The sequence below is a fragment of the Sapajus apella genome, unplaced genomic scaffold, assembly GCF_009761245.1.
Source record: "Sapajus apella isolate SASKATOON/1434 unplaced genomic scaffold, GSC_monkey_1.0 scaffold67, whole genome shotgun sequence".
NCBI classification, from domain to species: Eukaryota; Metazoa; Chordata; class Mammalia; order Primates; family Cebidae; genus Sapajus; species Sapajus apella.
Genome location: NW_022437007.1, coordinates 3,461,730 through 3,484,451, shown reverse-complemented (window position 1 = coordinate 3,484,451; position 22,722 = coordinate 3,461,730). Strand labels below are relative to the sequence as shown.

Sequence of the window (22,722 nt, the reverse complement as noted above, 5' to 3'; positions counted from 1 at the left end):
AGAATAATTCTCAAAATATAATAGAAATATAAATTGACTCAATGTAAAGGGAGACTAAAATGTAGCTTCTGCTTTGTGGCAAAAGTGAACTCTGGCAAAAGATTTTGACTTTTTTTAAAAGTATCTTAATAGGTATGCTAAATAATAGAATGCATATTCCAAACAGTGGGGTCCATTTTTTAAATGTGAAGAGAGATAATATTTCATATTTGAATGTGTAACAATGAATGCCCCTACATACTCATATACTCATATCTACCTATAGCTATGTTATCAATATCTATATGCATCATTAGAAAACTGATTTGTAGCAATTATTAGGTTTTCTAGGCTTTTGAGAAATAGATTTTTGTCAGTGTTTTTAGCAAGCAATTAGAAATTATTTTGATAAAAAAAAAACGCGTCAGAGGAAGACCTACTTTATGTCTCATGCTATGATAAGTGCCTTATACGTGATATCTAAACAGAAATCTCTTGGTGTATTAGTATTTATTTCATATTGAAGATAAGAAAACTAAAGCTCAGAGAGGTCACATAGTAGCCCCAAATAGGAGAGGTATCATGTGATTTTAACCATTCCATTGGCATGTATTCCAATACATTCCATTTTGCAAAATGTATACTCTTCTGTTACAACAGTCTGCTTTTTCATTTAAAAATTGTATTCTACAAAAAAAAAATTGTATTCTATCACTACTAACAATAGTCTCTGAAATTATTTTGGTAGATTTATATAAGTTAATAATTTCTTAATATGTGCAAATAAGAAGAGTATATTTAATACTGATGGGTCTGTGATTGGTTCCTTTGGCAGTTTTGAAAATATATTTCTGGACACATAATAATAGTGGAGGACTTCAACCTGCCACTGACAGCATTAGACAGATCACTGCAGCAGAAAACTGACAAAAGAAATTATGGACTTAAAACTGACAGCTAACCAATGAGACCTAATAAACAGCTATGGAATACTCCACTGAATAACCCCAGAATATGCATTCTTCTCTTTTGCACATAGATCAATCACATGCTTGGCCATATACAGTCTTAATAAATACAAAAAAAATAAAAATAATATCAAGCACTCTCTCAAACCACATTACAATGAAAATAGAAGTCAATACCAAGAAGATCTCTCAAAATAACACAAATACAGAGACATTAAACAACTTGCTTCTGAATAACTCGAGTGAATAAAATCAAGGCAGAAATAAATAGAATCTTGGAAATTAATGAAAACAGAGACACAACTTAAAATCTTTGGGATGCAGCTTAAGTAGTGTGAAGAGAAAAGTTTAGAGTTTTAAACGTCTGCATCAGGAGGTTAGATAGACCTCAAATTAGCAATCTGACATCAGACTTAGATGAACGAAAAGAAAAGAAAAAAGAGGGCAATCCACTTCCAAAACAATTAGGAGAAAATAACTAGAATGAGAGAAGAACTGAGCAAAACTGAGAACTAAAGTCCATACAAAAGATTAAGGAAAGCAAGAGTTTGTTTTTTTGGAAGAATAAAAATGATTGACCGCTAGCTAGATTAACAAAGAAAAAAAAAGGGGGAGAAGACCCAAATTATTTGATTGCAATCACCATTGACAAAGATGACATTACAAATGATCCCTCAGAAACACAAAAGATCCTCCGAGACCATTATGAACACTTCTATGCACACGAATTAGAAAATTGAGACGGAATGTATAAATTCCTGGAAACATGTAAAACTTCAAGATTGAACAAGAATGAAAGTGAAAACCTGTGCAGACCAGTAAGTTTGGAAATTGAGTAAGTAAGTAATAAAAAATGTACTGACCAAAAAGAGCCCTGGACCAGAAGGATGAACCATCAAATTCTACCAGACATGCAAAAAAGCGCTGATACCAATTCTAATGAAAGTAATCAAAACAATTGAGGAAGAGAGCCTTCGCTTTAACTTATTCTATGAAGCCAGCATCATCCTGTTACCAAAATCTGGCAGAGACACAACAACAACGACAAATAAAACTTCAGGATAATATCCCTGATGAATACAGATGCAAAAATCCTCAATAAAGTACCAGCAAACTGAGTCCAGTAGCACATCAAAAGGTTAATTCATCACGATCAAGTATGCTTTATTCCTAGATTCAAGGGTGGTTCACCATATAAATAGAATTAAAAACAAAGACCATATGATCTGTCAATAGATGCAGGAAAAGCCTTTGACAAAATCCAATATTCATTCATATTTCTGTTGGTAAAACCTCAACAGAATAGGCATCAAAGGAACATAACTCAAAATAAGAACCACCTATGACAAACCCACAGCCAATGTCATACTGAATGAGCAAAAGCTGGAAGCATTTCTCTTGAGAACTGGAACAAGATAAGAATGCTCACTCTCACTACTCCTATTCAACATAGTGCTGGAAGTCCTACCCAGAGCAATCAGGCAAGAGAAAGAAATAGAAAGCATCCAAATAGGAAAGGAAAAAGTCATAGTATCTCTCTTTGCTGGGAATATGATCCTATACATAAAAAACCCTAATGGCTCTGCAAAAAGTCTCATGGAACTGACAAATTCAGTAAAGTTTCAGGATACAAAATCAGTGTACAAAAACCAGCAACATTTTTTTTTTATTAGTATACTTTAAGTTCTGGGGTACATGTGCAGATCTTGCAGGATTGTTACATAGGTATACACATGTAGGGTGGTTTGCTGCCTCCATCGCCCTCGTCACCTACATTAGGTATTTCTCCTAATGTCATCCCTCCCCAACTTCCCTACACCCTGCTATCGCTCCCCTAGCTCCCTACACCCACAACAGATCCCAGTGTGTGACGTTCCTCTCCCTGTGTCCATGTGTTCTCATTGTTCAACACCCACTTATGAGGGAGAACATGAAAAACCCAGCAACATTTTTATATACCTATACCATTCTAGTTGAGAAGCAAACTGAAAACACAGTTTCATTTATAATAGCTAAAAATATATATAATATCTAGGAATTATTTAACCAATGATGTGAAAGATCTCTACAAGTATAACTGCAAAACACTGCCAAAAGAAATCAGAGACGACACAAATGAATGGAAAAGTGTCTCATGCTCATGTACTGGAAGAGTCAATATTATCAAAATGACAACACTATATAAAGCAATTTGTAGATTAAAAGATGTCCCTACCAAAATACCAATGTCATATCTCACTATATTAGAAAAATCTATTCTCAAATTAATTTGGAGCTGAAAGAGAGCACAAGTAGCCAACACAATCTCAAGCAAAAAGAACAAAGCCATAGGCATTGCATTACCAGACTTCGTACTATACTATAGGGCTACAGTATGCAAAACAGCATTGTACTGATGTAAAAACAAACATAGACCTATGGAATGAAATATACACCCCAGAAATAAACCCATATCCTTATAGCCATCTTGTCTTTGACAAAACAGACAAAAATAAGCAACAGGGATAGGACTCCCTTTTCAGTAAATGGTCCTGGGATAACTGGCTAGCCACATGCAGAAGAATGAAACTACCACTACCTCTTACTATACACACAGATTAACTCAAGATAGGTTAAAGATTTTCATCTAAGACCTTAAATTATAAACATTCTAAAAGTAAAGGTAGGAAATACCCTTCTCGACATTGGCTTCGGCAGAGAATTTATGGCTAAGTCCCCAAATGCAATCACAACAAAAACAGTAATTGACAAAAGTACCTAATTAAACTAAGAAGCTTCTGTATAGCAAAAGAAATTACCAACAAAGTAAACTGTGTACAGAATGGGAAAAAATATATGTAAAGTATGCATACAATGAAAGTCTAATATCCAGAATCTACGAGGTACTTAAATCAACAAGCCAAAAACAAATAATCCAATTTAAAAAATGGGCAAAGCAGAAGTATAGATATTTATCGAAAGAAGCCATACAAATAGTCAGCAAACATGTGAAAAATGCTCCACATCACTAATCATCAGAGAAATGCAAATCAAAACTGCTGTGAGAAAGCATCTCACATCAGTCGGAATGGCTATTACTAAAAAGTTCAAAAAATAGTAGATGCTGGCAAGGCTATGGAGAAAAGAGAATGCTTATATCCTGTTGGTGAGAGAGCAAGCTTGTTCAGTCACTGTGAAAAGTAGTTTGGAGATTTCTCAAAGAACTTTAAATATATGTACCATTTGACCCAGCAGTCCCATTTCTGAGTTTATATCCAAAAGAAAATAAATCGTTCTACTGAAAAGACATATGCACTTGCATGTTTGTTGCAGCGCTATTTACTACAGCAAAGACACGGAATCGATCTAGTTGCCTATCAATGGTGGGCTGGGTAAAGAAAATGTGGTACGTATACATCATGGAATACTATGCAGCCATAAAGAAGAATGAAATCCTATCCTTTGCAACAACATGAATGAACTAGAGGCCATTATCCTAAGTGAATTAATGTAAGAATAGAAAACTAAAAACCACATGTTCTCACTTATAAGTAGGAACTAAACATTGAATACACATAGACATAAAGATGTGAAAATAGACACTGGGACTCCTAAAGAAGCAAGGTGTGGAAGGAGGCATGTGCTGAAAGACAACATGTTGGGTACTATGCTCACTACCTGGATGATGTGATCATTTGTACCCCAGACCTCAGCATCAAGCAATATAACTATGTAACAAACCCGGACATGTCCTGCTTATAATAAAATTTGAAATTATTGAAAAAGTAAAATTAAAAAGTAAAGAAAATATCTAGCACTCCAAAATACAAACGTGCCATGTATAACTAGTATTGGTCTCTTTCCATGAAATTACTAGAAAAAAACCCAGATCCACAATCCTTAAGATGGGGCTTACAAAAGGCAATGATTTTCACTAATGTGGCATCCACGTGATTTTGGTTGTTTTGTTACAGAGGATTCTAGCATTTAACTATTAGGAAGTATCCCAAGGGAAACTGTCTTCTATCAAGTAGATGTTATTACTTTTGCAGTTCATATTTTTCTGGAGTTACTAATATTCTACTCTGTTTACTTATTTAGCATTGTCCTGATTTTAATCATATGCATGATTATTTTTTAAATGGGCACTTTTACTTCAACAAGATTTAAACCTTGTTGAAAATTTAATCCTGTTAAATCTTCCCCTTAAATTTTCCTAGAATTTACACACTAAAATGTTGTATGATTTAAGAAGCTTTGGCTAGGTGTTTTACTGTTGTAATGAGGGAAATATATTAAAAGGTACATGACAAACACTGAAAGAAAGTAAAGTAAATAGAGTTGATATTAAAATCTGTTTTATAAACATCATCATAAGGGCAAAGAAAACAAACATTTTTAATTACTTGTCACCTAAAATTAATTTTTAACAGAAAGTGAATTACAAATTAGTGCTGGCTGTACTGCATAAAAGGAATAGAGTAAAGGAATTATGGTAGATCTTATGGTAATCTTATGGATTAAATCCAGCTTTTTTTTTTCTTTTCTCTAAAGACTTTTTTTTTTTAACATTTCTTTATAATGATGGTTGCCCTAACCAGATAAAATGAAGATAATACTATATTAGTAGTTGGAACCTGGGTAAGATCCTCCTTTCTCAGTGGATCCACTCATGTCAATATGCACTCAATGACTTAAGAAGGAGTGGGAAGACTCCTGCGTGACTAAATGCTTTAACCTTGTTCAAACACTGGATTCAGAGAAATGGGCCTGTCAAGTTAGAGGGTCCAGTAATATCAGACTCTTGTAAAACATATATTAATAGCAGCCTAACAGGTCAATTGAAGAGCAGAGAGTAAAGGAAATAGTCATTTCACAAACACCCAGACACTATCCCAAAACAGCCACACTGTGGCACGTGTGGAGCAAGGGAAGAAAAAGCCTATTTGTTTGCTTACAGCGAATGCACTTGATAAATGCTATCATGGTAGTTTGAGTTACAAACAATCCAGCTATCATGAAAAGGAATCCATCCTCAGCATCCCCACCCTTTCTGTATCCCTTTGCCAAGTAATTAATAAAATAAAAGATAACAAGACATTTTGGGTATAACTTCAGGAAATCAGCTAGACAACATGAACCATGATGACAAAAGATGTCATGATCAGCAACAGTGTGCTTTTGTGTCAGGGGCAGTGAATGCCTTGGCGTGGCAGTTACCACTGAACCTTCTGTAGAGAAGGATGATGTACAGGTCTTAATCCAGTGACTGCAATGTAACTGACAGGAAAAGAAATACAGTAATTTATTCCACCTATAAGATACACCTTGGATACATCTGGGGGCCTTGAATTCCTCACATTTAATTGAGGAGAGGGATTTTGCCAGAGATAAAAATTCCTCCAAGAGCAAATGGGAAGACAGAACCTGAAACACCATATGTACACTTGCAAAAAACATAGAATCTAGTGTTGTAATGAAAATTTCACAACTTTTTTTTCATCCTTAAATCTGCTTTGAGTATTTCAAGATTTCTATCCTTCCTACATATAAAATCTATTTGTTATAATGCATTGTGCAATTCACAGTTTTCTGGTGCCTTTACCTTTTTAAAAAAGCTGTAAAAATGTATGTTGAGTATAGTGTGTGCATGGTGGGGGGCAGTTGAATACATACAGGTCTTTCTAGCAGAGTCTTCCACAAAAAGAGAAGAGATATCTTCATCCACTCCTGCTTCATTCTTTGCAATACAAGTGTATGCTCCAGTGTCTTCATAGCGCACGTTGCTTATGTGAACCTCACTCCCATTTGCTGAAAAAAGAAGGGAAATGCAACTTGTAAGCTACAATTTCAGTTTTGGTACAGTACTTTCTGATTACACAAACAGTTCTCTTGACTTGTCCTAATTAAACCATTTTCCTTCTTACTTCCATACTTTGAAGGAAATGATTTGCCAAATGATTCCAGAAGCATTCAAGTGTTCATAAATTGTGCTGTCATTCTGTAATAGAGAGCCCAATACTCTTTATCAAATGCCTATTTTACGTTTTGTATCATTCCCTATATTCTACATTGTATATGAGGTATTTCATAATGGTAAGTATAATTTCATTTCTGTATTTACTTAAAATATTCAGAACTTACATTCCCCTAAGCTTTACAGAAATCTAATAATAGCAACATGATTAATTTGCAGGTAAATATATATGAAAGATGTTTTCATAATTAATTGAGCAACATTATGCAGGTTTACTATTGCCATTCATCAAGCTTTGTCTTTTATTTTTTTGAGACGAAGTCTCGCCCCATCGCCCAGGCTGGAGTGCACTGCAACCACTGCCTCCCAGGTTCAAGCAATTCTCCTGCCTCAGCCTCCTGAGTAGCTAGGACTACAGGCACACGCCACGACTCTTGGCTGATTTCTTTTTTGTATTTCAGTACAGACAGGGTTTCACCGTGTTGCCCAGGCTGGTCAAGAACTCCTGACCTCAAGAAATCAACCTGCCTCAGCCTCCCAAAGTGCTAGAATTACAGGTGTGAGCCAACATGCCCAGCCCAATAAAGCTTATTGAGTTCCTATTGTATGTCTGTTATTATTAGGAAAGAGGACAGAAAGATAATCACACATGACTTGTATACAAAAGTTTCAGTCTCTTGTCAGAACTATATGTAAGATAAACATGAAAAATATAGAAGTTGATATAGAATGTGTGAACAAAGAGTTAAGGGTGTGATTAATCCAAGTTTTACATCTTGGTGAGATAATTTTTAAGCTAACCCTTGAATAATGAGTAGGATTCTCCAATGTGAAAAACCGGGGTATAAACAATCATTTACTATATATTGGCAAGATTCTAGGAACTTTCACATGTATTATCCCTCAATATATCAGATAATACTTAATTATTAGGTGAGGAATCAGGGAGTATAGTAAGAAATTGATCATGTTATTTGACTGTAAGTGTAAAAGCTGAACTCTTGACCTATCTTGCTCTAAAGCTGAGTATTTAGTATAGTCATTTGTTTAAGCTTCTCTTTCTTTTCTTTTTCTTTGTTTTTCTTCTATTTTCTTTCTGTTTGGATGTGTGTGTGCATGCCTGTGTATGCTGTGTGTGTGTTTGTGTGCCTATTCGTGTCTGTGTGATCCATGTTGTTCACTTACAAAAACGACACAGGCAGTAGAATGGGACATGACTACCTGTGACAGGTAAAAGGCAACATAATCAGTGTGGCTGTTTGGGGAAAAAAAGGTAGAACGCCAATGAGAAAAGAGCTTGATTGCCATTGCTAGGAGCCAGTAGCTCTCAAGGGATGTGGGAGATGGAGAGGCAGTGGATGTGAATGTTTTAAAGAGAATAACTTGAACCTCTTTTTTGATTTGCAAATGCATACTACACACCCTTATTCCCCTCATCACTTGTCGAGAATCACTGCTCCAAAAAAGAGGTTGGCAGGTTTTCATTTTGTCGCAAAAGGCCAGGTGTAAATAATTTAGGCTTTATGGGCCACATAGTTTCTGTGGCAACTACTCACCTCTACCATAGCAGCATTAAAGCAGCCACACAATAAATGAGTGCCACTGTATTCTGAAAACTAACCACCACCACCAACAAAAGCAAAAACAAACAAAAAATGCCTTTGCTTACAAAAACAGACAGCTATTTAGATATGGTCTATGAGTGTTAGTTTATAGGAACCTGCTCTAAAAGATAGGTAGTAAACAAGATATTTTGATTTGCTTCACCTTCTTATTTTATATAAAATATGGCCTCCTCCAAAATCATACCATTTTTTTTCAGGATCCACTCACTTAACAGCCTAAATTCTCTAGCCTTTGTTTTGAAGCGCCAAATACATTTTTTCCTTCTTTAAATACTGTCTCGTAACATTTTTACATGTTCTCCTAACCAATATGTACCATTGTCTTTCCTTCACTTCTTGTGTAATCTAGCATTCTTAGACGTTACCACTCTATTGCCAGAACTACCAATCCCTTTGTCTATTTACTATCCTGACACATCTGCCTTACTAACCTCTAGAACTAGAATAAGCTAACCTATCTCTGCACCTGGTGTCCTTGAAGCCAGGTCTCTGGGAAAGTTATGAGACTATTGCATAAGCAAGTTTATAATTTTCAAATTCAGTTTTCAATTCCTAGGACATTCAAAACTACTTGCTATTCATTTCACTTGACCTTTACAGTTAGATGCCTTTCATATCCGCCTCTACTTTTACTTCAAATCTTTATATACTTTGTTTGATGTTTCCCATCATAATACTAACTTGACTCTCAGCAAGTGATCTTGATCTTTCAAACGTGAGGTAAATAGAAGTGATCAGAAAGCGACTTCAAAACTTCCTGTTCGTAGTTTCACCTCCATCTACTTCTCACAGGAAATTTTCTGTTTCTTCCCCAGGCAAATGTCCCTTATTTCTTATTGATTTCTATGACTCTCCCTACATTCTTCATCCTCCTCATTTCTCCCTACTGCTACTTTCTTAAGATTGATAAATTATCCAAGAAGAAATAACTCCATTAGTTCTAAGCCTCCCCACCAGGAGCTGCTGCCTTCTACTTTTTTTTTCCCTTTCAAAATCTGGCCAAAGAAGATTTGTGTATTCCTTGTCTCCTTTTCATTTCTAAACCCACTGAAAACTGATTGTTACTGATACTGTTTTTCTAAATGTCATAAGAACAAGCTGATCACCTGAAGTAAACACTTTTCAATAACTTTTACAATTACAATAAATTTTCTATGCATTTGCCATTGTCAAACTCTAATTTTGACTTGCTCTTTTTCCGTACTATCAACTAGTCTGCCTCTTGATGAATTTTAGTCTCTTTCTATTACTTTCTTCCCTTGCCTGTTAATTTGTGCTTTGGGAAAGCACAAATATTTTATTAACAGAGAAGGGAAGAAAATAATAGAAAGAGGCTAAAATATCTTCCTTTCACTCTCTAATTAACATATTATCCCAGCCATTGTCATAGACATTAAATTAGTTCCTGGACTTTGACTTCACACACAAACACCAAAGAAGCATCTGATGAGTGAGTAGATAATTAAATAGTTATTAAGCCACATGGAGTTTTATACCCCACATACCTAGAACGATCTCTTCAGTTAGCCTCCCTTCCTTCCTTTTATTTTTTGTAACATTCTCTCAAAACTTTAACTATTTTTTCCTGTCTTAAAAATTAACAGAAATTTCTTTGCAAGCACCTTCTCTTTTTAAATGTTGAATCTGGAGTGTTACAACTTCAAAAATTTCTTGTCATGTATATACCTGAAAGCAAAAATTCTATACACTTTTATAGTATGGTTTACTGCTATTAAATGGGCAAGAGACAAAATCAGAAGCTATTTAGACTTTTATTCATTTCATTTATGTTAATTAGATACATCTTCTCTTCTCAGATTAAAGACCTCTTGATGTAATCAGTAGATACATGTGTAAATGTGTGTGACCTACATATACACATTAGTGATTTCCAGGATTAAAGTTTTTAAAGTTTAAGGACACTTTGACAGACATGTCTCTACTGACTTCCAAAAATAAGTAAAAGTTTTAAAAAGTTTTATTTAAAAATGTATAATAATTAAATATATCCACTATTAAAGTAGAATAATAAAACTCTATGTCATAAAGTCATAAAATATGTTCACGTTTAATAGTATAAATTTTAAAACTTTAAAGTTACAAAATAAGAAATGTAATTTCCCCGCAGAAGATACTCCAGTAAAATGAGTGTTGTGTGCTACCCCTAACAATGAACAAAAGATTTGTGCTTTTTTTTTTTCTGATAGTATAATCAATATATTATTTGCAACTGCTTTTAGATTATTCAAATTATTTGAACTTACAAATCTTGCCCAGTTTTGTTTTCCACATATTTTGGAATGTTTTTATCTATTATATAGTAATTTATTTATGTCTACACATTAGAATATGTAAAATATTTTATATACTGGAATGCAATACAAACTTTAAAAAATGTAAATGGAAAACTGTAACTTTTTGATATTTTTCTTCTTTAATTTACAAAATATGCTAAAAAATTCATTAAAAATTCTGTATTGAAATACTCTATAATACGTATTGAATGTATTATTTAACATTTTAAAAGTAACTTCAGAAACGAATTTCTATGACGATATCTAATTATTCTGTTCAGCATAACTGCTGTAATTCACAGGATAAGTATTTTAAAGATACATAATTTAATAATTTTACCTATCACCAAAATAATGACATCATTCATCATTATGACAAGACTATTATTAAAAAAAAATTAAAATGTTAAAAGACTCTTTCCCATATAATTTCTTAGATATACGCATTTTTTTCATATTCCTGACATTCTGTTGCCACCAACACTCATTTTTCTCTTTTCTTCCAAATAACATTATAAATTTTAGTATAAATCTTCAACATGGTCATTTAAGAGAAATAAATGCAAGTAAAAAGCACCTTGAAGTGTGAGTTGTTTTGACAGCTTTGGTGTAATATCAATTCCATTCTTCAACCAGCCGAGCTGAGGGTTTGGAATGCCCTCTGCATGGCATCTAAGACTGGCAGTTACCCCAGGCTCTCTAGCCTGGCTCTCTGGATACACCCGGATGACTGGAGGAACTAAGGAAAGAAACGAAAGAGAAAGTGAATTAGTGATCCATATTTTGCATTTAATTTACCAAAAGAAACAAAATTGCAATAAGAAAAATCATAAATTATGTATTTTAATGATGCTATACATTTCTACATCGTTTCCAAATAGCCTTATACACTGAAATATACCAGTGTCACCTGGACAAAAACTATTCTGGGATTTTGCTAGGGAAAATATAAGATAAGCCTGGAATATCTTGTTTCAGAAACTACAGAAGTCCTCAAAGAATGATGAGACATACTAGACATACTAAAAGAATATAGAAACCGGTTTAAAGAGACTCCAATTTGCTAACGATGGTACAATTTGTGCACTGAAATAATTAGTAATTACAAGGGAATATAAGGAATTAAATGAAACCATGAATTCAGTTATATAAATACATGAATGAATATATAATGGAAATAAAATAAAGTCTTTTTTATTATTATAGCATGTTGGGAAATTAATAATTCCATTTACAATAGTAACAAAAAATTAGGTATAAAGTTCACCAAAGAAATGCAAAACTTTTATATTAAATACTATGAAACTTTGTTGAAAGAATTTAAAGAAGACCTAAATAAATAGGGAGCCATCTTGTATTCCTGGATTGAATTAATTGATTGGTAAAATAGTACAAATTGGTAAAGACTGTTGGTAAGATGATCATACTCCCAAATTGACAAAGACAAATAAAGGAAAGACAAAAGTACAATGTAATTCTTACCAAAGTTCTAACTGCATTTTTAGAACATTGAGAAATGAAAGAGCAAATCCTCAGATAAATATGAAATTACAGGAGACCTCCAAGTAGCCAAAAAAAAATGTTGAAAAAGTTTGAAGGTGGAAGGCTTATACCTGCTGATTTCAAAACATCCAATGAAACTACAGTAATTAAAGGAGTGCAGTAGTGACACAAGGATGGAATAGAGTTGAGAGTGCAGAAATATACACATACATTGATGGTCAGTTTTTAATTTCAATCATTCTGGGGCAATTGGAAAACCACAAGCAAGAAAATAAACCTGAACTCCTACCTTATATCATAAATAAAATTGAATTCAAAATGAATCAAAGCCCTAAATGTAGGAGCTAAAACAATCAACTTTCAGAAGAAAACATGGAGTAAGTGTTTCTGATCTAGGAGGGGACAATGGTTTCTTCTAGATACGACCCCAAAGCACAAGCAACGATATAAACAAAATAAATATATCAGATTTTGTGGTGCATCAAAGGACACTATCAAAAAAGAGTATAAATACAACTCACAAAACAGGAAAAGATATTTGCAAATTCTGACAGTATACATAACATATAAAGAACTGTTAAAAATCAGCAACTAAAAAGCCAACAACTTAATTAAAATCGGGGACAAAAAATTGAATAGTTATTTCTCCACTGAAGACATATAAATGGCTAATAAGCACAAGTAAATACTCGAACATTTAAAAAAATCAAAAAGAGGGAAATGTAAATCAAAACCACTATATGGTACCACTTTACACCCTCTAGAATGGCTATTTAAACAAATAAACAAAATCGAGGAATAACATGTTGTGGAGTACATGGAGAAACTGGAACTCTTGGACATTGCTGGTGAGAATATAAAATGATGCAGCCATTCAATAAAAGGAGGAAAGTACTAATGCATTCTACAATATGAATAATGGAGGTTTTATGCTAAGTGAGAGGAATCTGACACAAATGTACGTGTATTATATTAATCCATATATAAAACATCCAGAATGGGCAAATCCATGGACATAGAAAGCACATTGGTAGGTACTGAGAAAAGGGAGGAATGGGATATGACTGCTTAATGGATATAAGGTTTATTTTGGAGGTGATAAAAATGTTCTAGGGGCTTAGGTATTGGTGATGTTTACACAATCTTGTAAATATGTTTTAAGCTACTGAAAGGTACATTTGGAATTCAATAATATTTCCCAAACCAGGTGGAGATTCTGAAGGCGGAGTTGATTACCAATCAAAGGCATTTTATTTCTGTCTCTCTCTCCTATGTATATACATACATAGATGTGTGTGCCCATGTGTGTGTGTGTGTGTGTGTGTGTGTATGTGTAATTTAAAAAATAAGACATCTTGAGAGAGGTTTTGTATTTTTTTTTCTTTTAGCCATTAATTAATTCAGTGTGTGTTCCTTTAAGGTCTGGCCCTATTACTGCATTGAATCAAATACAGTGATTTATCTCTTCTACCTTACCAGACCTCAAACTTCTGTAAAGCCAGGATTATGTGTTTATTTATGGTTTCCAAATACATGATAATATCTGGGAATCAGCTGATTCTGGTAGTCAGCCTCAGCTAAAGTAAACGGGCTTAGTATTGTGGCCCACAATAATTTTGTTTGGAGACCATGGCATAGTAGCTCTTTTTCTCTGTACTGGGTCACTAGTTGCATTGAATTCAAGTGGCCACAAAATGTCCAAAGATTCATTGCAGGCGCTCTAGTACCCCAGTGCCTGGCAGTTATGGATGAAATAACTCTCTTAACCTATTTTCTTTAGATTTCAAATAATTTCTAAAATGGTTTATTAAATCAAGTTTGCTGAATGCAACACAATATCTCAAGGCTTTCTTCAAAATATACAAACTTAACCAGTAAGAATAAAAACAACAGCCAACTTTTAAAGAGCCACAAAACTCTGGTAACTGGAGTTATTACCCATGTATGCTTCCTGTGTTTAAAGAGCTGATAGCTAAACGTAAAAAAGTTTGGAAGCTATAAAACATAATGTAATTAAAATGAATCAACTAGAAACGATATATTTTTAAATGACAAAAATGAAATTATAAACTTTTTATATTTAACCCAGATTAGATACAGCTGAAGAACAAAAAAAAATAGAAAGTTAAGACAGAAAAAAAATCATATCTACAATAAAGCACAGAGGTATAAAATACAGAAAATACAGATGAGAGAGTAAATAGATATAGAATAGATTAAGAGTATCTTATATATATTTAACTGAAGTAAAAGAAGAGAGGAATATTTGAAAAGGTAACCATTGTGATATTGTCAGATCTGTGTAAGACATCAAACCAGTGATTCCAAAAGCCCACAGATGATGAACTTCCTTAAAAAAGGATGATGTATACACATTACAGTAAAACAATAGAATACCAAAGAAGAAAAGAAAAGTCATTAAAAGCAACTCCAAAAAACAAAATGGCAAACCAAGAAAGTCAGATTGAGAACTGAATTCTTATAGAAATGGTACAAACTAGAGAGAACAAATTATAGACAGTTTTATGCCAACACGTAACTTTAAATAAAATGAACAGATTTCTGGAAAGACAAGCATCTAGCAGAACCACATAAAAAGTAGTACAAAATCTAAAAAGTCTTATAACATTTAAATAAATTTAATATATTTAAAAACTTTTAATCAAAGAAAACTTAGAACTTTCCCCAAATAAAGTAAAAATAATACCAATCTTATACAAACTCTTCTAGCGAATAAAATGGGGCTGGAGGCAGCTCTTCAGTACTGTTAAAATATCTCTATCAATTTTTGACACTGCTGTCTTCAAAAGGTAGAGACTAATGTTTCTCACTTTACACATGGGACCTGTGGGCTGGATTTAATGATGTACTGTTAATGAGCAGAGCTGTGGCAAAGTAATGGTGCAAAATATTCAACATTAGGTCATAAAAGGTATTGCAGTATTCTCATGTTCTCTTGCTCTTGCAGAATTCAGCTGCCATGTCATAAGACACTTAATCAATCTTGTGGGGATGCTTATATGCTAAGGCGCAGAGAGAGGGCCCATGACAACAGCCAGCAAAAAACTAAGGCCTCCTGCTAATGGCATGTGAGTGAGTAACCTTGGAAGTAGATACACCAGCCTCAATCAAGCTTTCAGATGACTATGGCTCTGAGCAACATGTTGACTGAAATCTCAGAAAAGATCTTATGCCAGGATCACCTAGCAGAGCTGTTCTCAAATTATTTGATTATCTCATTTTTGTATTAATGATTGCATATCTCGATTTTCCTACTATCTCAAAAGACATAAATGTTTGTTGTTTTAAGCCACTAATATTTTCTCTAATTTATTATGCAGCAGAGATAACTAATAAAATCCCTGGCTTTGTTTTATGAGGTCGACATAAACTTAATGCCAAAATGTGGCAAGACATTAGAAGAAAGAACAATTAGTGATCGGTGTCACTCAAAGTAGATGAAAATTCCCATACGAAATACTATCAACCAAAATATATCAGAACATTAAAATAGTAATATACCATAACACCTTGGTTAATTATAGACATTCAAAAAATAATTGAATTTAATTCACTATAGTAACATTTTAAAGAAGTAAAATAGTATGATCTTTTCCATAATTGCAGAAAAGTCATTTACTTTTAGAAAACAAGAAAATATTTTCTTTATTATGTTGAGTTATCTTAAGCCTTTGTAGATGGCATAGAGTAAATTAAAATACAAAAGATTATTTAGAAAAATTGTGATAATAAGTGAATTTGGTAAGTTTGCATGATACGAGTTTGCATGTTTGTAAATATCAGTAACAAAATATTTCAAATATTTTAAATGTGATTAAGCAAAAATATATTAACTATCTATAAATGTATTTAACATATAGTCCTCAAACCCTTTGAGAAAATGTTCCAAAACATTATTTAAAATGTTATTGATAAAAATGAAATAAGACTAAAATCAATGGGGTAATAAACCATGTCCGCGGTACCTTTAGTTATTATTGCCTTTAGTTACCATTATATTAATTTTAGCCATCAAATGTTTTTTCATTTCCATTCCCATTCCACAAAACTGATAAAACCGATCTTTGCAGAAACGATCTAAAAATTGTACCACTTATGAAATACTCACTTTTGAATTAGTCATGTATTGATTACTTAATATATATGATAAACTGTAAACTGTTAATTGACATAGATGGACAAGACATGTCTCATACTCTCAGAGTATGTGCTGCTCAATAATGAAAACCAGAAAACAATAATTGTAACAGAACACTTTATATCCTGTAGTAGAGTTGAAAGAGGTGTGGTAGTTACATAAAAAAGGGAGTTGTTAACACAAAGTGCTTTAAAGGAAATGAATCGTATTTTGAAGTGTTTAGGGGAGTATGACAGGCAGTGTAGTGAATGTGGCTGTGGAGGAGATATTTACAGTATGTGCATGATGCTGAGTATTTTACATGTTTCCAGTGATTAGTTATGTCATAGGTAGTTCGATAAATGTCACATGCAATTGTATGGACAGCCAATTACCCCATTTACCAGCAAAAATGCTGTGAAAGAAATACTGCATTCATTGAGTAAATGTATATGTATCGATTATCTACAAGTGCCAAGTATTCCAAGAACACTATAATTGCCATTATAATGTACTAAGCTTTGTGGGAAATGATTCAGAAATTATGCAATGATGGACTATGAATTGTATAATTTTCAAATAATCATTCTACGTAAAGTTTTGAGGTTAGTTGAGATTTGGATATATTAGGGCAAATGGTTTAGACATTTTAATTCCAATATCCAAAAGCATACTGTTCTGTCCAAGAAAGATTAACGTGCTATCTCTAATACAAATATTAAATCTATTCACATTGAAAGCTAATTGTTCTGGACAGCTGAATTTTCTTAATTGAGGAGAATGGTATTTAATATTTAAGATGCATATTGTTTTTATGAAAGCGTTCCTCAAGTGAGCTCTGGACCTCAGATTTTGAAAATTTCCTGCTAATAAGGTTACATTTATTTGTTGTCATTTAAAGACATTTAGACTGAGGCAAATGAAGATCTTGAGTCTTCATTCTGCTGCTTAACAGTTATGTGATCTCAAGCTCATTTTCAAACATTTTGAGTCTTTTTTCTTATATACAAAATAAATGTTGTACCATATTTTAAGGTTTTGAAAATCAAACAGAATTATAAAAATACAGAGTTGTATATTGTAAAGCAATATATAGTAAAACAATATATATCATACAGCAATATATGATACGCTATAGATGATTAATAATAGCCTCTTTGAGAGAAGAGGTTTTGCCTTATTTAATCATTAAATTCCTTTACGTAGCCGAGTGACTGATGCAGTGAAGACCATGAGGAAGTGTTCCACAGGATCTATGTTGCAAGCTTCTCACAGTTATTCCTTTCTCACATTTACAATCTGGCATTTGCTATTTAGAATGGCCATGAGAGTAAGGACATGTAACATACATTGTCCTTAATAAGATATATGACTTGGTAAATAAGGAAGAGGACTCTAGTTCTCTGTCAAAGAAGTTTCTGCAGGAGATATCTTATCAAAAGCAAGAACAGGACATAAAAGTTTTGTTCACCTGGACCATCCACTCTCTGGTTAATGCATGTATTTTGAACTACCCGAGATCCTTTTCTTTCAGCCATCAGGATGCCAATAAAAAACTACAATGCCCAAAACCAAACTGAGACTCTATTTGGTGATTCAAATACAATGCAAAGGTAATCTCACCACTTTTATTTTGTAGTGTCTGAAGGATCCATTGTATATACAAATTTCATTGACTATTGAATAAGTTCCAATCTTTCAGATTTACTAAAACTATAAAAGTAGCGCAAACCAAGAGACTAAAGCCACCACGTCAGAACTATAGCCTACCACGCTACTGCCTATTAGTTCCCTTTCCCAACTATACTCTGGAAATATTAAAAATTTAGACAGCCTAAGTCTGTTTGAGAATTAGTTTGGAAGGAAGCATACCAATCACCTCAATAAGTGCAATTGATGCCACATTATTCATATTGGAAAATATACATATTATATGGGCCACTTATACTGTCACTCATACTCCCCAAAGGAAACCTTTTAAAATAAGATGTTGAATTTCCTCCTTCATTCCTAGCTGCTTCTGCTTTATTGATGTACTTATGAAGGCACAGAAAGAAAACTAGTGAATAATAACTTTTGTCATATATAACTTTAATTCTCATATAGATTGTATATATGTATGAAAAAAGAATATCTTTATGTAATTAACATGTATCTCAGTTTATTGGTGTTAAGTGATTTTCTGAAAAGTGTCTTTTAACTCACATAGAATTGAAGGATAAGTGATTGACATAGCAACTATTTAACCTCAGTGATAAGCTACACATTTAAAAGTAGCTTACTTTTCCCAGGATACAGATTATGAAATATAAATGACGATTGATGGAAGCCTGAATTAAAAAGTCAATAATCCTCCGGAGAACATTTCAAAGCATTTGTTACAGTCATTTTTAGTTAGGAAGTGCACTCTATAAACTTGTCTTTTTTTTTTTTTTCTATTGGCAATGCATGAAAAAAAGAAATTGATAGAGACCACCAAAGTGTTTTCACGTTGGATTTAGGATCCAATGTGCATGGACTACCATGAAAAGCTATAAATAGGCTCCTAACATTTTATGAAAAAGGTGATATTTAAAGATAAGCTTCTATACACTAAATAATTCCAAATGATATTTGATGTCTTTAATATAGCTCAGGAAATGCCTTTGACTTAAATAGTTTAAACTGATTGGTGTTATATAATAATATCAAATACAATCATATAATATCCATGTCAAACAATATAATTCTGTGTATATATTAATATAGAAACATTATAAAACATTGACATTTCATATTGAAATTTATTCTACAAAAATATAATCAAATAAACTTCTACTACCTAAAATGGAAGGAGCTACAACAGGATGTAAATGTATATATTTTATTCAGAAATTAGGTAAAGTATAAAATTTGATTTATTTTTGAGTTTGAAGATAATAATATACAGCTATTCACTGAGAAACTTCTGAGCACAATACATTATGCTGGTAACTTGATCTATTTCTTACTTGCTCTCTTGTCTATATTATACATCCAGTGAGTGATAGATTCAAGTTGAAATTAGCCAAGTGGAGCACTTAAAAAAAATGCAATCTTAGCTTAAATTGTTTCATCTGGTCCTAATAATAAAATATATGTTTTCATAAAAGTATCTACTAGAATTTGACTACATGGTATCCACAGTCGTTAAATTATGAATTTGATTGTGAACTATAATACAAAAGGCATATTAGAGATCCTGGAAGAAATTATATTTAAAAAGTGAAGGTCAAATAAATTAGTGCATTAGAGTATTTCAGAGCAGTATTAATAAGGCATCTCTAACTTTTCAAGGAAACTGAACTATTGCTCAGTTTAAAAATGATATCACCATTTAAATAAATCAAATGAATCTAATAACATTTTATTTAGTTTATCTAATGGTTTTTAGTGCATCAAATGCAAATAATCAGACATGCAATGCATACACATGACCAATTGCTCTAAAGAATACATAAGACTAGTACATTTTAACATTCTACAAATTTAGAAATTAAGGTGAGATTCTGATACTTAAAAAATAGAAACGAAAAATGGAGGAAACAATAAAATAAAATATATTTACATTCACACAGATTTTTTTATCTGGAAACTTTGGTGTTTTTATGGAATCCTTGTAAACATTTATCATCACAAAACCATTATGTGTTTCATGATGATAGTAGGAAAATAAAGGAAGCGTAGATAGATATATTTCTCAAAGGCCCATAACTTAACTGCATTAGATTAGAGCAGTACTTCTCTCTATATTAGGAAGGATCTAATAGAATTCATTTAATGTAATAATACTTCTAATCTAATATTAGAAAGATTCTAATGTGATTTAAAAAAAAGATCTCTGTAAGGCTAGATCTCATTTTTTTCTTATTCTTCATACTTTCATACTCTGGTCTTTTTTTAGAAGTTTCTACATTATTGCCAGAAAGTATGGAGACAGTATAACCTGGCTGTTTTTGAAGCCTGAATTTAGCCAAGAGGCAGAGATCACTGACCCAATACAGTGACTTCATTCTAACTGAAAACAAAAATGAATTTAAGGTGAATCGTCAGGTCACTGGTATGTAAACAACTAAGCACTGGTTATTTTTTTTTTCCTGATGCTATTATCTTGTATTCTCTTGAAGAATTCTATCATGGCTCTTCCACAAATTATTCACACAGCTGCAACTGTTAGAAAAGGTTCTAAGAAAGCTTGAGGGTAAGAATATAAATGTCTCTGAAGTAGTGCTGACTCACAGCAACAGCTGGATTGTTCTGTTTGTATTATGACTCCCTTTGTCATTAAAGCAACTTTCCTATGAAAAATTACAGGCTCGGTTTAATAAATATTTTAAATGCTGCTGAGCTTGTCCAATGCCTTTTGTCTCTGACATTATTAAAGCCATCAATTTCTCTTTAACTTCGTCCCAAAGCAGTCTTTTTATATTCATGACTTTCACACTGCCTCCTGTCAATATTACAAAACTCTCTGATCACATTATTGCAGTCTTCATGAAAGCGTAGAGGATGCAACAAATGTTGAAGGCAAAATATAAATTAAGAATAACATTCTTAGGATCATAAACTTTGGTGAGGTTTTTTATTAGGTCTTCCTGTTTATCCTATATCATTGTAAGAAATTACAACTTTTTAACCCATTTTGAAAGAGACAGTTCACCCTAGTGTAATTAACTTAGATGTAGTCTACTAATCCTTAAAGTTAGTGGCCTTTTTAATCCCCGATTTCAAAGTCTGAAAAGCCACCATTTTAAGAAATCATGTCTGAAACACAAAAGAAAATAAAAGTGTTTAAGATGATAATATACATAATATGTTGCTTCTCTTAACCTAAAGAAAAGAAAAAATAAATGAGAAAAAATGTAGCCTGGCATATGCTGGATGCTGATTTCTTTTTGATAGACCTTAGTCAATTTTATTTAATGTATATCTAATTTAGAGATCGGGAGTTCTCAAAATGATTATTTGAGGCAGGAGTTGTGCAGCCGACATGTTGCAGTAACCTCCTACTAAGCAGAAAATTTGAATGCATCTCTAACACTTTCTGCTGTGCTGTAAGAGATAAAATATTCCATTTCTGAGTCTTGATTTCTCCATTTGTAAAATTTGAAACTCTTCTGAAGATTAAATGGATTAAAGGAAACACTCTGGTAAATTCCTAGCCAATTGCCAGGCATGAATCAGCATGCAAATGTTAGGTGTCTACTCACAAGTTTTGCTGTTTTTGAAAATATGAGGATTTTTCTGGGGCAGATGCACAGAAGTCTAAGACTTAATAAGAGGAATGGAAAATGTGTTTAATTTCACTTGTCAATACCAACTGATTAGTAGAAATGAACTTCGTAGAGATGAGAATTGAACCTGCTTAATCCCAAGAACTGGTTCAACAGGAAAGAAAACTGTAATTGATAAGCAATGTCTATCAGGACTAGAGAGAGGGAAGTGGAAGCATGACATGTTCCAAACAGATTTAATGTTCCAGACATAAACGTAAACCCTATCTAAATAGAGTGTAGGAAGAGATTTATTCAAGGCTGTATCTAAACACATTTTAAACAGATTAAACATATTCTCAGCTCTTTTCACTCACATTTGCACTTGAATTGTGTGTGTGTATATATATATGTGTGTGTATATATATATATATATCCTGTAAATAGACATTTTTTGCAACTGAAAGGCAAGAAAAACATTGCATTAGGGCTTAAACATAAAGAAAACATTTGTCTTTCAATATTATATTGAAATGTGTTGCAAAATATATATGATTCTCGAAGTTTTTGTTTATAACTTTTTTTACAGCTAGTTCTCTACCTTGTCTATCTTCTACCACCATTTGTGTAAGAAACAGAAGAACTTTAGCAACATGTTAAGACTATAAAATTTAACATGCCATGCATCATACAGGATTACTCAAGAGGAAGATTTTGTTTACAACCTGTAACTGACTAGCTATGTGATTTTAGGAGACTCACTCCAACTCTGTGAGTACTTTTTTACTCATGTGTAAAATGAAATTATGAGGAAAATAATATGACAACACTTTAAAATATAAAATGCTATGGAGATAGAAATGAATTCATGACAACATTGTTGAAGATCTTTTCAATAGAGTAGGAGATAAAAATTACTAAATTTAGATAATTTTACTCAAGAAGTGTTATTGCATTTAATATACGTAAAAAAGCCAAAAAAAATCTAAGACTTAGTTGGTTATAGTTATTCATATGCTAAGAATGAC

The 22,722-nt window shown here is 32.8% G+C and overlaps 1 protein-coding gene across 4 annotated transcripts in view; it reads right to left on the bottom strand.

The window, feature by feature from the left end:
- FSTL5 (follistatin like 5) overlaps positions 1 to 22,722 on the bottom strand; it is an 807,250-nt gene that overhangs the window by 152,139 nt on the left and 632,389 nt on the right. For all 4 annotated transcript variants that reach the window (XM_032248526.1, XM_032248528.1, XM_032248527.1 and 1 more), the window contains exons 9-10: positions 11,400 to 11,561; positions 6,603 to 6,737 (exon numbers count right to left, since the gene is read on the bottom strand). In XM_032248526.1, coding sequence (XP_032104417.1) covers positions 6,603 to 6,737; positions 11,400 to 11,561 — 297 coding nt within the window. The remainder of the gene's footprint in view (positions 1 to 6,602; positions 6,738 to 11,399; positions 11,562 to 22,722) is intronic.